The following is an 18025-nucleotide window of genomic DNA, read 5'->3' as shown; positions in this document are numbered from 1 at the left end:
GGAAAGGGGGTAAACCGAGGATAGCACTAGATAAATTAACAGAATGGTATAAACAAGGAGGCTTACAACTGGCAAACTTTAAAAATTATTATGGAGCCACACAATTAAGATACCTATCAGATTTTTATCAAACAAGGGAAAAGCCAGATTGGACTAGATTAGAATTAGATAAAATAGGGGAAAAGACACCTGAACACATATTATATAAATGGGATGAAAAATTGGTACAACATAGAAGTTCTCCAGTATTACATCATCTCCTCAATATTTGGAAGAAGATTCATGTAGAAAGAAATAAAACAAATTATCAATTACCAAAACTAATATTGACGCAAAACAAGTTACTCCCTTTTACAATAGATAACCTTTCCTTTAGAGAATGGGAGAAAAAAGGGATTAAAAGAATAGAAAATTGTTTTTCAGGAAATAGATTATTATCCTTTGAACAAATGAAAGATAAATACAATATAACTCAAGATACAGCACTGGCATATTACCAATTGAGATCCTACTTGAAGGATAAATTAGGAAGCAGTTTGAGTTTGCCAGAGGGAAGTAACTTTGAATATGTGATTACAGATACAATGATAATCAAAAGATTTATTACAAATATGTATATTAAACTGCAAGAAAAGGAGAATGAGGAAACAAATGGTAAAACTAAACAAAAATGGGAACAGGATTTAAATATAAAGATAAAAAAGGAAACATGGGAGAAGTTATGCTCTGGAACGATGAGAAATACAATAAATACGAGGTTACGTATGATACAATATAACTGGATACACAGGCTATACATTACACCTCAAAAGTTAAATAAATGGGACCCAACAGTATCTGATAGATGTTTTCGATGTAAAAAAGAAATGGGAACAACAATTCATGCAATCTGGACATGTGAAAAAGTAGAAAAATTTTGGGAAGATCTCAATCAGATATTAAATAAAATAACAGAAAACAATATACCAAAGAATCCAGAGATCTTTCTCCTAAGTAACATAAAAACAAAGAATTTGGAATTGATTTAGAGGATGCACAAAAAAGATTTGTTAAGATAGCTCTATCCATAGCAAAAAAATGTATTATGTCAACCTGGAAATTGGAAGATAATTTGAAAATACAACAATGGTATATAGAAATGAATAAATGTATTCCATTAGAAAAAATAACATATAGTTTAAGAAATAATATTGAAATATTCGAACAAATATGGGAGCCTTACATTAAACACAATAGCGAAAACCTACCGGGGACAATCACTACCTAAGTTAACGGAAGGAAAAGGAAATGAAAAGAATGGACTCAGTGGAATTTCTGGTGTATTTTTATTGAATGACAACATTGTCTGACTGGTTTAATGTATCCTAGATTTTATACCTTAAATGGACGGGAGGGGGGAGGTGGGGAGGGTGGGAGGGGAGGAGGAAGGGGGGGGGAAAAATGACATTGTATATGTGTGAAAAGGAAAAAATGTGTATCATGGTTAATGTGATTTATGGTGTGAAAAATAAAAAATTATAAAAAAAATAAAATAAAAAAAAAGGTTAGTTAGGAAGGTTCAGTCGTTAGGTATTAATTTTGAGATAGTCAAATGGATTCGACAGTGGCTGCAAGGGAGATTCCAGAGAGTCGTAGTGGATAACTGTCAGGCTGGAGGCCAGTGATAAGCGGTGTGCCTCAGGGATCTGTATTCGGTCACTTGCTGTTTGTCATTTACATTAATGAACAGGATGATGGGGTGGTAAAGTGGATTAGTAATTATGTGGATGATACTAAATTAGGTGGAATTGTGGATAATGAAGAAGGTTTTCAAAGATTGCAGAGGGATTTGGACTGCTTGGAAGAGTGGGCTGAAAGATGACAGATGGAGTTTAATGCTGAGAAGTGTGAAGGGCTTCATTTTGGTAGGACTAATCAAAACAGGACACACGTAGTAAATGGGAGGGGATTGGGGAATGCAGTGGAGCAGAAAGATCTAGGAATAATGGTGCATCATTCCCTGAAGGTAGACTCTCATGTGGATAGGGTGTGCTGGCTTTTATAAATCAAAGCATAGAAGACAGGAGTTGGGAGGTGATGTTGAGACTGTTCAAGGCATTGGTGAGGCCAAATTGGAATACTGTGTGTAGTTCTGGTCACCGAATTATAGGAAGGATATCAACAAGGTAGAAAGAGTGCAGAGAAGATTTACGAAAATGTTACCTGGGTTTCAGAATCTAGATTACAAAGAAAGATTGAGCAAATTAGGTCTTTATTCTTTGGAGCGTCGAAGGTTGAGAGGGGATTTTATAGAGGTACTTAAGATTATGAAGGGGATAGATAGAGTTGATGTGGATGGGCTTTTTCCCTTGAGTGTAGGAGAGATTGAAACAAGAGGTCATGAGTTAAGAGTTCAGGGGAAAAGTTTAGAAGTAACATGAGAAGGAACTTCTTTACTCAGAGAGTGGTGGCATGAGTGGAGAAGCAGTGGCTGCAGGGTCAATTTTGTAATTTAAGGAAAAATTGGATAGGTCTATGAATGGGAGGGGAATGGAAGGTTATGGGCAAGGTGCAGGTAGCTGGGACTAGAGGAGGTTTGGTGTGGACTAGAAGGGCCGAGATGGCCTGTTTCCGTGCTGTAATTGTTATATGATTATAGGAAGGGGCAGGGGAGGAGGGAGGGAGGGAGAAAGGATGAAATGGAGGAGTAGAGAAGGGAGGGGGTGGGGAGGAGGGATGGAGGAGAGGAGGGAGGAAAGAGCAGGGGAGGAGGAGAGGAGGGGGTGGAGGAGAGGAGGGAGCAGAGGAGGAGGGAGGGAGGAAGAGGAGTAGAAGAGGGAGGAAGGGGCGGGCAGGAGGGATGAAGAGGAGGGAGGAAGCAGAGGAGGGATGGTGGAAGGAGGAAAGGGAATGGGTGAGGAGGACAGAAGACTTGGTGGGTTGGCTGGAGAGGGTGGGAAAGGCCTTGAGCGTGAAGTATTGTTTATCTCTGGTCACCATGCCGTTGAATGATGTTGAGTGAGTTGGTGATTCGCTCCAGCATGACGACCTTGTGTAGTGAAGTACCAGGAGGCACTGACACGTGAATGTCTGGCTGTGTTCCCTTACAGGCATTGCCGCCAACTCCATCTTCACCAGCGGGAAGTACGCCATCGATCCTGAACTCCGGGGATCCGAGTTCGAGCGGCTCACCCAGAACCTGGACGTCCACTTCTGGAAGGCCTTCTGGAACATCACTGAGACGGAAATCTTGGCAGTAAGTCCTTACACCCGGACCTCATTCCCTGATTATGAGAGGTGGGCAGCCAGCACCTTTTACCCAGGGCAGGAATAGCAAACACCACAGAGCCAAAATCAATTCTCACTTCTCCTCTTATCATATCCAATTAACACCTTGTGTTGGTCTGGACCCCTCCCCTCCCATTCTTCCCCCTTTCTCTCCCCTGCCTGCTTTTTATTTGTATCTTGAGGAAGGGTTTAGTCCCACAACCTCAGTAATATACCTTTACCTCCTGTGGACACTGCGAGACCAGCCGAGTTCCCCAGCATCTCTTGAGTGTTTTTACTACAATCACAGCATCTGCAGACTTCTGTGTTTCCCTTCCTCATCTTCCATCCAAACATATCCTGGCAGAGCTAAAAGGAATCCCCAGTGGAGGACTCTTTACAAGGGAGTCCTCCTCTGTTACAGTGGAGAGGGGTGGAAAGTGTTGCACCAAGCTGTATCATGTAACACGCACACGTCAAACTCAGGCCCATGGGCCAAATTTGGCCCGCGATATAATTATATTTGGCCCGCAAGATCATATCAAATATGTATTAGAGCTGGCCCGCTGGCCGCTGTGCCAGTATAGCGCATGCACAGCTAATACTCCAAATCCCAGAATGCTTTGCAAATGTGTTGGCGCCGGCCCCTCAGACCCCTAATCGCCCCCACCTCCTCTCTTTACTTTTATTAGCATCTGCGACCTGTCGCCAAACTCACGTGTAATAAACCCCTTACGGAAAATGGCCAAACGAAAGACAGAAAACAGGACCTTTCAAGACAGGTGGGAGGCAAACTCTGACCCCAGAGTTTGATGAACTTGCATCTAAGAAGAGATGCCAAGTATCTGGTTTAGACCCAGGTGCATCAGAGTAAATCACAGTGTAGCAAGCTAAGCTTGGATTCATATTTTCTTTGGTTAACTTTGGACTGTTCATAGTTGAAAGATTGAAGCAAGTTGTTATTTTTTTGACTTGTTGGCTTGTGAAAAAAATAGATTTAAAAGGAGCTTAAAGGCAATAGAGAAATATTATTTATTGAATATTTTATTTCTCATTTGTTAATGCTTCTTCTGGAAAGAGTTTAACCAAAACTAATATTAAACATTTATTTTAATAAGAAAAAAATGTAACATTACGTATGTTGAAAGAAGAGAAAACAAGCAGATGTTGTTGAAAATTTTCAATAAATATTTAATTTGGCCCACGACTTAGTCCAAGTTTTTAATTTTGGCCCTCTGTGAATTTGAATTTGACACCCCTGATGTAACAGATTTTTAAGTCAGTTTACAAACTCCCAGATTCAAGATTCTTTATTGACCTATAATGTAATGGATGTAACATTACGTGAAATTGACTTTAGTCGGCTGTAAGGGAGACAAAGATTTGCCATCAGCAGAAATTTCCCACTGCCCCTTACAGTCAGAGAAAGAGAAGCAAAAGAGAGCCCCTTCAAAGTCACTGGGTGTCCGTGGATTCACCTCCAGCATTTCCCGCAGCCGCCCGAGCTCCAGATCCAAACCTCTGACACGATCAGGGACCCTTCAGCATCCCCTTGCATCCCGGTTACAATACCTGGTACCCCTTCAGCCAGCCTCAAGCCAGTCCACAGGCTGGTGTAAATCCTCAACCACGTCACCAGCAGCCCGCAGCCTGTGTAGGTTACCCACCTCCAGTCACCAACAGCCTGCTGTTCTTCAGCCGCAGAGCCTCTCACTGGTCCGCTGCTACAGTCACCTGTAATTTCTGCGACCAGGAGATGACGGTGTGCCGTGTACATAAAGAGTGCAAGAGGTTGCAGACCCTTTAGAATATCTGAAGGGGCTGCTGCTCGAGTTCCGGCCACCAATCCCTCGGTCCTGATCTCTGGTCACCCAGTGAGGGCGTGTGGGTCACTCGGTGGGGGGTCTCCGGGTCAGTTTGCTCCTGGGTTTGGCCAGGTTGGCCACAGCATGGATCCAGGCAGCAGGCAGTCGAGGGTTTGAACCAGGCCTCACCCTAATGCCTGCCCAGGGGTTATGTTGCTGCCCGCATGTCCCTGGAGAAGGAGTGTGTGGGAATGGTGGGAGATTTCCTGGACCAGTGAGCATCACTGGGGCTAGAGTTTGTTCTGGGTGGTGACAGCCATGATATTTGGACTTCCAAATGCTTACATCTGTTTTCCACCTTTATCATATTGACGGAGAGAGTTTTAATTTTCTTTTGCATTGAGCAGATGTCATCAGTACACCCCAACGTTGAATGTTCTATCTCCCCAATGGTATCTGTAATTTCTCTTGGTCTGGTGACAGTGGATACTTCATCAGCCATGGATTGTGTTTTTACAGGCAGTTCTTCAATTTTAATGGTCTCTACAATGTCTTTACAAAGTGCAGTCAGTGCTGCCAGATTTAGCCACTCAAAGTCAGTTACCTGTTCTTCATGGTCTGACAATGAGCTGCCTGGGATGACAGGATCAGGTTTGTTAGGTCTTTCCACCCATCAAAATCCACCCCCGATATTTCCACGCGTTGCCAACTATAATTGAATGGTAGGACACTGCCTGTTAAATATTATATTATTAATACAATTCGTAGGAGTTCTGTAGGTTATGACTTACTCAATTAACCACTGTTTAGCGCCCACCAACTGTGTTATAACTTGAAGGTGTAAAGACCGTATAACGAGGAAGGGTTGGGGAGTGATCTCCCTGTTTCTGGTGCCCTGTGCTGTCCGCTGCTCTGCCAGAGGTGACAGCCTTCAGACTTCTATACCTTCTACCCAGTGGAGGGTCCTTTATAACGTCGGCTGTCTCCTCTAGTCAGTGTCTCACATAGATGCCTTTGATAATCGGGAGGTCGGAGCCATGAGGGTCAGATAACGTTGGGAAAGAAACTGTCCTTGAACCCGACAACTTGTGAACCTTTCTGGCTGGGGTTGGGCTGAAATTTCGGGACTCGCCCAATTGAGAGGGAGAAGCAGAGAAGACCCTACAACGAAGGTAACCACGGCAGAGGATCAGTGAGAGGATCAACAGCCAGGGGACCCACCAGGGCTGCGGGTGACTGGCAGCCGGGGCACCCACCAGGGCTGTGGGAGACCAGCTCATGAGAACTTGAGTATCAGAGCCAGGATTCGAGGGGGTGCTGAGGGCAAGAAGGGTTCCCGAAGGGGCTTTGGGCGCTGAAGGCTTCCTGATTGTGTCGGACGTTCGGATCTGGAGCTCGGGTGGCCGATGGATCGAACAGGAGTCTGTGGGGCTGAAGAGACTGTGGGACCACTGGAGGCGAATCCACAGACACTCGGTGTGTTGGAAGGGACTCTCTTTTGCTTCTCTTTCTCCTATAGTTAAAGGTGCTGAGAAGTACTCATAATGACTCTCTGCCTTACAGCGTCAGAAGTTGACGTATATCATGCAGAGGGAAATTTTGTGTATTATTACGTGTCAATAGAAGGAAACTTGGGCATTGTTGTCAATTCCCCATGTTATGGAGCTCACTGCTCGGAGGATCTTTCCTGGACCCAACACACTAACGACAATGCCTCGACTTCCTCGGAGGTTTGTGGACTAAGGAAACCCCGGCAAATTTCTATAGAGGTGTGGTAAAAAGTGAGCTGACCGGCTGCATCACAGTCTGGTATGGGAACACCAATACCCCAGAGTGGAAAGTGGACACAGCCCAGGACATCACAGGCAAATCCTCCCCACCACTGAGAACATCTACAGGGAATGCTGCCATCACAGAGCAGCAGCGATCATCAGGGACCCACCCCACCAGCACACGCTCTCTTCTCACTGCTACCATCAGGAAAGGGGTCTCCGTGCCACAAGACTCACACCCACCGGGTTCAGGAACAGCTGCTCCCCCTCCACCATCAGACTCTCAACAACAAACACAGTCAGGGACTCATTTAAAGATTCTGACTTGCCCTTCATTGATTTATTTTCTCTCAGTTATTTGCAGGTCTTTACCTGTGCACATTGTGTAGGGTTTTTTTTGCCCTACCAATAAGTGGTAATTCTGCCTGCCCCACAGGATAAAGAACCTCAGGGTTGTATGTGATGTCATGTATGTACTCTAACAATAAATAGAAATCTGAATCTAACACTCGCTCTCTCCATTCCTTCTGCTTTCCGCAGTCACTGGTGACACTGACGTCCACGACAGTGCAGGTGAACAAGACCTTGTCCATCCCTCCCGACCCCTTTGAGCTACCTCTACTGGTCGACCCCACGCTGACGTTGGTGATAACCCCTCCGGTGGCCCACTCTGGGCCTGGCGCAGTGCCAATGAGACTCATCTCCTATGAGCTCAGAGATGGACAGGTAATGCAGTCCCTCGTACGGTGACAAACAATAATGGGCACAGACAGAGTAAATGCAAGCAGGTTCCACTGCAGTTGTGTGGGACAAAAATTAGAGGACATAGACTAAGGGTGAAAGGGGAAAAATTTAAAGGGAACATAGAACATTCCAGCACAGTCCAGGCCCTTCAGCCCATGAGGTAGGGCCGACTTATATAAACTGTGAAATATAGAGTGTTCACAATCACTACTCTGAAGACAAGTCTTGGCGAACAGGTTCAGCTTTATTTTGAGTCTGCAGAGTCGGGTGTCCCTGGTCTGGAGACACACCGGAGGTTCAGAATCATCACTCCTTTGTACAGTCCCGCGCTCAACATCACCCCACCTTCATTTTCCTTCTTCCAATCAGAATCCCAATACATTACAACATTCTCCTTCTCCCTTCCATCAATCCAGGTATCACTCAGTTCCTCCCTCTTCATACATTGTATATTATGGTAATTAGTTCATTCCCTCCTTAGGGGCGTCTAAGTTAATATTCATGTCTCTATTAAGCAAGTGCAGTACTAGCTATAGACTACCTTGGGTCACTGTACCAGCCTGAACCAGATCCTTGCATCCTTGGGGCTCGAGATAAGAAGAGGCCCACTAGCTAGTCTACTCTCAAGCTCTAATCTACGTACTTTACATTAAAAAAGGGGGGTAGAGAAAAAGCAGGGAATTATAGGCCGGTGAGCCTCACATCAGTAGTGGGAAAAATGATGGAATCCATTATTAAGGATGTAATAGCGGAGCATATGACTAGTAGAGAAGGGATCGGACAGAGTCAACATGGATTTACAAAAGGTAAATCGTGCTTGACAAATCTATTGGAATTCTTTGAGATGGTGACAGGTAAAATAGATGGGGGAGAGCCAGTGGAAATGGTGTACCTGGACTTCCAAAAGGCCTTCGATAAGGTTCTGCGGGGGAGTCACGTGATGGAGTAGTGGCCGGACGGTGAACTCCAGCCCTCTCCAGAAAAGTCGGAAAAAACAAAGGAAAACACAAAGGCACAAAAATAAAAATTAAAGAAAAGTGAGTATAAAGGTGGAAAGAAGATGGCGACGAAAAAAGAAAAATCGAAATCAACGGTAAGAAGAGAGGAAGAGAAGACAACGGAAGAAGAAGGAGAAGGCCTTACCTGTTCGAAGAGGCCCGCGGTGGAGAGAGAAACCCGCTCCCTCAGGTCGGTAGAAAGTGGACTACAAAAATGGCTCGCTGAGCCGAGTAAAAGTGCGCAACCGCGCATGCAAAAAAACACACCGACAGGAGGGGTGACCAGCTGGGGAGTCGATCTCCACAGCCGGCAATGACAGCTGCAGAACACCTGCAGCAAGAGGAGAACATAGAAGACAACGAAAACAAGAAAGAAGAGAAGAAAAGGGCAACAAAGAAACAACAGATGGCCAACCCAGAGGAAGAAGAAGAGGAAGAGGAAGAGTACAGTGAAATAGAAGAAGAAGGGAAAGGCAAGATAAAGGATATACTTTCTCTTATTAAAGAATACATGGAGTCATTTAAAGAATGGCAAGCGCAAGAATTTAATGATTTAAGAAGAAGAATAAACAATACAGAAGAGAAAATGAATAAAATAGATATGACCTTAACAGAAATGGGAAAGAGAATGGACAAGATGGAAGAGCGGGAAGCAGCAGTAGAAATGGAGGTAGAGGACTTAAAAAAGAAATTAGAGGAATCTAATAAAAAAGTTATAGAGACACAAGAACTGTTAGCTCAGAAAATAGATATAATGAAAAATTATAACAGAAGAAATAACATAAAGATAGTGGGCCTTAAGGAAGATGAAGAAGGCAAGAATATGAGAGAGTTTATAAAAGATTGGATCCCCAGGATCCTAGGATGTCCAGAACTACAGCAAGAAATGGAAATAGAAAGGGCACATAGAGCATTGGCCTTTAAACCACAACCACAACAAAAGCCAAGATCTGTTTTAGTAAAATTCTTAAGATATACTACAAGAGAAAAGGTACTGGAGAAGACAATGGAAAAAGTAAGAGAGGGCAACAAGCCACTGGAGTACAAAGGGCAAAAAATCTTCATTTATCCAGATATAAGTTTTGAACTCCTGAAGAAGAGAAAGGAGTTCAATACAGCAAAGGCGATTTTATGGAAGAAAGGGTATAAATTTATACTAAAGCATCCAGCGGTATTGAAAATATTTATTCCAGGACAACAAAACAGACTATTCTCGGATCCAGAGGAAGCACGAAAATTTGCAGAACAATTACAAAATAGACTGAGGGATGAAGACGTGTAACGAGAGTACAAAAGACTGCGAACTAAAAAGACACATAAGTTTTGAACTCCTGAAGAAGAGGAAGGAGTTCAAAACATCGAAAACGATCTTATGGAAAAAAAACTATTCTCGGATCCAGAGGAAGCAAGGAAATTTGCAGAACAACTACAAAACAACCAGAGAGATGAAGATATGTAATAAGAGTAAAAATGACCACGATTTATATGTGTGTGGGTAAAGAGGTATATGTGTGTATATGTATAATGTGCATACATGAATGTATCCGTATTTAGAAGAAAATATAGATAGTATAGACAAGAATTAATAAGGGAAGGAAATGGAATATAGGGAATAAGGAGGGAACTAAAAGAGTGACCTTTGTTACATATGAAAAGTGAAATCTTTTCTGGGGGGGGCTGGGTGGGGAGGAGTTGCGGTCACTGCAAAATCAGCTGACGCTTGCGAGTGAATTCGCAAATCCAAATGGAGAGGGGAGATGTGGTTGTCCGACAAGGGATAAAGGACAACTCAGGAGGGGAAGGGGAGATTGGGGCTAAAGAAGTTTTAAATAGGAGAATAAGGAAAATGTTTGATGTTTTAGGAATCTTGTCTTATAAAGGGTTCAAAACAAGAAAACAGAAATGGATAAGAAGGAAAGGTAATGATGGAGAAACGGAAAGGGAAGATAAACAAAGTATAAAATGGCTACGTTGAACTATATGACTTTAAATATTAATGGAATACATAACCAAATTAAAAGGAAGAAACTGCTAAATTTACTGAAAAAAGAAAAAATTGATATAGCATTTGTGCAAGAAACACATTTAACTGAATTGGAGCACAAGAAATTAAAGAGAGATTGGGTAGGATACGTAACAGCAGCATCGTATAATTCAAAAGCAAGAGGAGTAGCTATATTAATTAGTAAAAATGTGCCATTTAAAATAGAAGAGGAAATAATAGATCCAGCAGGGAGATATGTAATGATAAAATGTTAGATATATTCGGAGTTTTGGAATCTACTCAATGTATATTCACCTAACGAAGAAGATCAAAAGTTTATGCAAGATATCTTTTTGAAGGTAGCAGATATGCAAGGGAACATATTAATAGGAGGGGATTTCAACCTGAATTTGGATTCAAATATGGACAAAACTGGGGAAAAAATTAACAGAAAGAACAAAGTAACCAAATTTATAATTAAATCGATGGAAGAAATGCAACTTTTGGATATATGGAGGAAACAACACCCAAAGGAAAAGGAATATTCATATTACTCGGCTAGACATAAAACATACTCAAGAATAGACCTATTTTTGTTATCAGCTCGTATGCAAGATAGAGTAAGAAAAACAGAATATAAAGCTAGAATACTATCGGACCATTCACCCTTAATATTGACAGTAAAGTTAGAGGACATCCCTCCAAGAATGTATAGATGGAGATTAAACCCCATGTTACTTAAAAGGCAGGATTTTAGAGAATTTATTGAAAAACAAATAAAAATGTATTTTGAAATAAATACGGAATCAGTGGAAGATAAGTTTATACTATGGGATGCAATGAAAGCATTCATTAGAGAGCAAATAATAAATCATGTAACCAAGATGAAGAAGGACTATAATCAGGAAACAGAGCAGTTGGAAAGGGAAATAGTAAATATAGAAAAAGAATTAGCAATGAAGGAAGATACAACTAAAAGAAGAGAATTGGCGGGTAAAAAAATAAAATATGAAACACTACAAACATATAAGGTGGAGAAGAATATAATGAAGACAAAACAGAAATATTATGAACTAGGTGAAAAAACGCACAAAATCCTAGCATGGCAGCTTAAGACAGAACAAGCTAAGAAAATGGTATTGGCATCAAGGAAAAAAGACAAACAAATTACATATAATCCAAAAGAAATTAAGGAAAACTTTAGAGAATTCTATGAACAATTATACCGAACTGAAAACGAAGGGAAAGAAGGGAAAATAGATGAATTTCTGACTAAAATTGAACTACCAAAACTACAAATAGAGGAACAAAATAAATTAACAGAGCCATTTGGAATAGTAGAAATACAAGAGATAATAAAAAAAATTACCAAATAATAAGACACCAGGAGAGGATGGATTCCCAATAGAATTCTACAAAACATTTAAAGACTTATTAATTCCGCCCCTCCTGGAAGTAATCAACCAGATTGATAAAACGCAAAGCTTACCAGATTCATGTAAAACAGCAATAATTACAGTAATACTAAAGCAAGGGAAAGATCCACTCACACCAGCGTCATATAGACCAATATCTTTACTTAACACAGATTATAAGATAATAGCTAAACTATTAGCAAACAGATTAGCAGAGTATGTACCGAAAATGGTAAATTTAGACCAAACTGGATTTATCAAAAAAAGACGCACAACAGACAATATTTGTAAATTTATTAACTTAATTCATGCAGTAAAAGGGAATAAAGCACCTACAGTAGCAGTTGCTTTAGACGCAGAGAAGGCCTTTGACAGAGTAGAATGGAATTATTTGTTCAAAGTATTGCAAAAATTCAGTTTACCGGAGAAGTATATTAATTGGATTAAAGCATTATATAAGGGACCCTTAGCGAAAGTGACAGTAAATGGACATGTATCAAAGCAATTTAATTTAAACAGGTCAATACGGCAGGGATGCCCACTATCACCTTTATTGTTTGCGTTAGCTATAGAACCACTAGCAGAATTGATAAGAACAGAAAATAATATAAAAGGAATAAAAATAAAAGACAAGGAATATAAAATCAGTTTATTTGCGGATGATGTTATAGTGTACTTAACAGAACCAGAACTATCAATAAAAGAATTATATAAGAAGTTGAAGGAATATGGAGAAGTGTCGGGTTACAAGATAAACGTAAATAAAAGTGAAGCAATGCCTATGAATAATGCGGATTTCTCAAAATTTAAGAAGGAATCACCATTTAGATGAAAAATGCAAGCAATAAGATACCTAGGTGTACAAATAAACAAAAATCTCGGCCAACTATAGAAACTCAATTATTATCCACTAATGAAAAAATTACAGGTCGATTTTGAGCATTGGAAAGATTTACCACTAACACTAATAGGAAGGATAAACTGTATTAAAATGAACATTTTTCCAAGGATATTATACCTATTTCAGGCATTGCCAATACAACTGACAGAGAAATTCTTCAAGGAGTTAAAGAAAATAATAAGGAAATTTTTATGGAGAGGGGGGAAACCGAGGATAGCACTAGATAAATTAACAGAATGGTATAAACAAGGAGGCTTACAACTGGCAAACTTTAAAAATTATTACAGAGCCGCACAATTAAGATACCTATCAGATTTTTATCAAACAAGGGAAAAGCCAGATTGGACGAGATTAGAACTAGATAAAATAGGGGAAAAGATACCTGAACACATATTATATAAATGGGATGAAAAATTGGTACAACATAGAAGTTCTCCAGTATTACATCATCTCCTCAATATTTGGAAGAAGATTCATGTAGAAAGAAATAAAACAAATTATCAATTACCAAAACTAATATGGATGCAAAACAAGTTACTCCCTTTTACAATAGATAATCTTTCCTTTAGAGAATGGGGAAAAAAAAGAGATTAAAAGAATAGAAAATTGTTTTTCAGGAAATAGATTCTTATCCTTTGAACAAATGAAAGATAAGTACAATATAACTCAAGATACAGCACTGGCATATTACCAATTGAGATCCTACTTGAAGGATAAATTAGGAAGCAGTTTGAGTTTGCCAGAGGGAAGTAACCTTGAATATGTGATTACAGATACAATGATAATCAAAAGATTTATAACAAATATGTATATTAAACTGCAAGAAAAGGAGAATGAGGAAACAAATGGTAAAACTAGACAAAAATGGGAACAAGATTTAAATATAAAGATAAAAAAGGAAACATGGGAGAAGTTATGCTCCGGAACGATGAGAAATACAATAAATACGAGGTTACGTATGATACAATATAACTGGATACACAGACTATACATTACACCTCAAAAGTTAAATAAATGGGACCCAACAGTATCTGATAGATGTTTTCGATGTAAAAAAGAAATGGGAACAACAATTCATGCAATCTGGACATGTGAGAAAGTAAAAAAATTTTGGGAAGATCTAAATCAGATATTAAATAAAATAACAGAAAACAATATACCAAAGAATCCAGAGATCTTCCTCCTAAGTAACATAAAAAACAAAGAATTTGGAATTGATTTGGAGGATGCACAAAAAAGATTTGTTAAGATAGCTCTAGCCGTAGCAAAAAAATGTATTATGTCAACCTGGAAATTGGAAGATAATTTGAAAATACAACAATGGTATATAGAAATGAATAAATGTATTCCATTAGAAAAAATAACATATAGTTTAAGAAATAATATTGAAATATTTGAACAAATATGGGAGCCTTACATTAAATACAATAGCGAAAACCTACCGGGGACAATCATTACCTAAGTTAACGGAAGGAAAAGGAAATGAAAAGAATGGATTCAGTAGAATTTCTGGTGTATTTTTATTGAATGACAACATTGTCTGACTGGTTTAATGTATCCTAGATTTTATACCTTAAATGGATGGGAGGGGGGAGGTAGGGAGGGTGGGATGGGAGGAGGGGGGGGGGGAGAAAATGGCACTGTATATGTGTGAAAAGGAAAAAGTGTGTACCATGGTTAATGTGATTTATGGTGTGAAAAATAAAAAATTTTTAAAATAAAGATAAGGTCCTGCATAAACGACTGGCTTACAAAATCATGGCTCATGGGATTGGGGGCAAAGTATTGATGTGGATTGAGAACTGGCTGGCAGGTAGAAGTCAGAGAGTTGGGATAAATGGCTCGTTTTCTGAGTGGCAGGCGGTGACCAGTGGGGTGCCACAGGGATCTGTACTGGGACCCCAGTTGTTCACAATTTACATTAATGATCTGGATGAGGGAATTGGATGTAATACCTCCAAATTTGCAGATGACACTAAGCTAGGAGGGGTTGTGTGCACGGAAGAGGGGGTCAGGAAGCTCCAGTGTGATTTGGATAAATTGAGGGACTGGGCAGAATCATGGCAAATCCACTACAATGTGGATCAATGTGAGGTTATCCACTTTGGTAATACAAAGCGGAGGGCAGATTACTATTTGAATGGCAATAGATTAAGAGATCGGGAAGTGCAGAGAGACCTAGGGGTACTTGTACACCAGTCTCTGAAGGTGAGCATGCAGGTACAGCAGGCGGTTAAAAAGGCAAATGGTATGTTGGCCTTCATATCAAGAGGGTTTGAGTCTAGGAACAAGGATACCTTACTGCAGCTGTACAGGGCCTTGGTGAGACCCCACCTGGAGTATTGTGTGCAGTTTTGGTCACGTTATCTAAGGAAGGATGTTCTTGCAATGGAGGGAGTGCAGAGGCGATTCACCAGGCTGATACCTGGAATGGCAGGAATGACTTATGAGGAAAGATTGCGCAAATTGGGATTGTACTCGCTGGAGTTTAGAAGATTGAGAGGGGATCTCATAGAGACCTATAAAGTTCTGGCAGGACTGGACAGAATGGATGCAGATGGGATGTTTCCAATGGTGGGGGAGTCCAGAACCCGGGGCCATGGTTTGAGGATAATAGGCAAACCATTTAGGACCGAGATGAGGAGGAATTTCTTTACCCAGAGGGTGGTGAATCTGTGGAATTCATTGCCACAGAGGGCAGTATAGGCAGGTTCATTAAATATATCTAAGAGGGAATTAGATCTATTTCTTCAGTATAAGGGTATTAAAGGTTACGGAGAGAAGGCGGGGATGGGGTACTGAACTTTAAGATCAACCATGATCTCGTTGAATGGCGGAGCAGGCTCGAAGGGTCGAATGACCTACTCCTGCTCCTATCTTCTATGTTTCTATGTTTCTATTCCATGACTTTTCACAGAATGGTGCGAGCTTAATCACTTTCAACCATTTTTCACAATTCCTCCTTTTTTCTCTTTACCATGTATTTCTGATTAAATTTGTTTCCTCAAATTGTTGTAACATGAGTTGAATTTGTCATTGTTCATCTGCCATGGGGTTTTTTTTAATACCATCTGCTTCGCTCCAGTAGCTGAGCAAATTAATCTAGTGATAATACATCGTAGAATGGTTAATCCAATAAATAAGCCCACTAGAATCATTAAACCATATATAGCAAGGTGGATTAACCATGGCCCCCAACCTCCGAAATTCCAATTTCCCCATGTCTAATCACCCCATATACCTACTTTTTGATATTTGTCTCTAGCCTCCTGGATCTTATCTCTATACTTTTTAATATGGATCGCCAAATCTGAGATATCCGGGATGTATGTGCAACATTCAGAGCCAATTAAAGCACAAGTTTCCCCCTCTCTCTGCTAAAATAAAATCAAGGGCCATGCGTTTTTGGAGGACTGTAAGTCACATGGACGCCATTTCTGTAGTTATTGCCCAGACTTGGGATTGGATTTCCCCAAGCGCCAGGTCCGTATCATTTACTAGTTCATCTAGGGTGGCTGCTAATTCTTGAATCTCAACCCCAGCTCGTGTGGCTCCATATGTCGGGAAAAACATCCACATGAGACGATTGCCTTCAGTCACCCTCCTTTTGCTTTGCCCATGGGATGAGACTAGTACAGGAGGCTGGTTAAGAACATGGACATGGGGAATTAAGTAGGCCAGGTAACAACATCCACTCCAACCTTTAGGTGTACAGGTCAATTTAAACCCTTTTGTCCAATTCCAACATTCCTTTTCCCCAGGTAACCATGAATAAATTTTACATCCACACACCCAATATGTGCCATTTACAGGCTGCGGGATTCGCAGTCGTGTGACGGTCCAATTCTGCATGTAATTGGAAACTCCTAGTTGGTTCCTCAAAAGGAAGCAACTCTCCAGACTGAGTAATTGCTGACCTTGTTAGTTTTGGTCGTATAGACAACCCTTTGTATTTATCTTCAGTGGGTGGATCACTGTTGCTGGGGAAGGTATATATATATATTACATCAAATAGTTCATGGAGGGAGAGAGGGACTGCTACTAAGGGGACTCCTGACTTGCCATGGTATGGTATTTTCGCACATACCCAACAATCTGTTTGATTTTAGTTTTTAGCATAATTAGTACATAGAGAGATAAAAGAAATTTTAGGTTCAACATGCAAAGCTATGATATGTATAAGTACAAATTGAAATAGTAAGTGTAAAAATTTCATTATTGTAGTTTTCTTTTCTGTCCCTTTTTACTCCTCTTTCCTTCCTTCTGTGGCAGGTGGTGGGTCGACTGGTTCCTTTATTCTTGAAGCGTGTGTCCACCCCTTTTCCTTCATTCGGACCGCTGTTTCTGTGGTCAACAGTACTAGATATGGTCCGTTCCACTGGGGCTGAAGCTTTTCTTTCCACGATTTGATTAGGACCCAGACACCAGCATTCACAAAGTGGATAGGGAAATCTAGAGGAGGGGTCTGCGCCAGCAGATCCTTAGCTTTTAAATCTGCAAGAGAATGAGAGACTGCCAGTAAATAGTTCCTTAAAAACACAATCATTACTTTCGACTGTAGGTATTCCTTCTACCCGCCCCAAATATGGGAGTCCAAATAAGATCTCGTAAGGGGATATTCTAATGTCTTGTCGTGGGGCTGTCCGAATTCTGAGAAGAGCTACTGGTAAGTTCCCCTTCTGATGACCTGGTACATGTACTATGGCAATTCTTTCTGGTTTGATTAATGCTTCTAAAGTCTTTTCAATTAGTTGCTCATGAGCCAGTTCTTTTCCTCTTGCTGTTATCATCCCTTGTTCTTTCCAAATTTTCCCAAATGTGTGTACCACTCCAAATGCATATTTCGAATCTGTATATATGGTACCTTCCTCCCCTTCCAACAGTTCCAGGGCTCTTATTAGGGCATACAACTCGCAGGACTGAGCGGACCAGCTGCCGGGCAGATGCCCATTTTCCACTTTGGTTCCGTTAACTCCATTAATGATAGCATATCCACTGTATCTCTTCCCATCTATACAGCTTGACGATCCAACTATGTACCACCATTGTCCTTTCGAGAGGGGCTCCTCATCTAAGTCATCTTGACTTTTCGTTTGCAGCTCGACCTCCTCACTACAGTCGTGCCCTGAGTCCTCTGGTTCTTTATCTTCTCCTGACGAG

The 18025-nt window shown here is 40.8% G+C and overlaps 1 protein-coding gene across 1 annotated transcript in view; it reads left to right on the top strand.

The window, feature by feature from the left end:
- Positions 1-18025, top strand: part of LOC138764269 (hormone-sensitive lipase-like) — a 67115-nt gene that overhangs the window by 30006 nt on the left and 19084 nt on the right. The window contains 2 exon segments of the mRNA XM_069939950.1: positions 3090-3235; positions 7364-7549. Coding sequence (XP_069796051.1) covers positions 3090-3235; positions 7364-7549 — 332 coding nt within the window.

The sequence above is a fragment of the Narcine bancroftii genome, chromosome 5 (genome assembly GCF_036971445.1).
Source record: "Narcine bancroftii isolate sNarBan1 chromosome 5, sNarBan1.hap1, whole genome shotgun sequence".
NCBI lineage: Eukaryota > Metazoa > Chordata > Chondrichthyes > Torpediniformes > Narcinidae > Narcine > Narcine bancroftii.
Note: the sequence above shows the minus strand (reverse complement) of the source record. Positions and strands in the feature narration are given on the sequence as shown.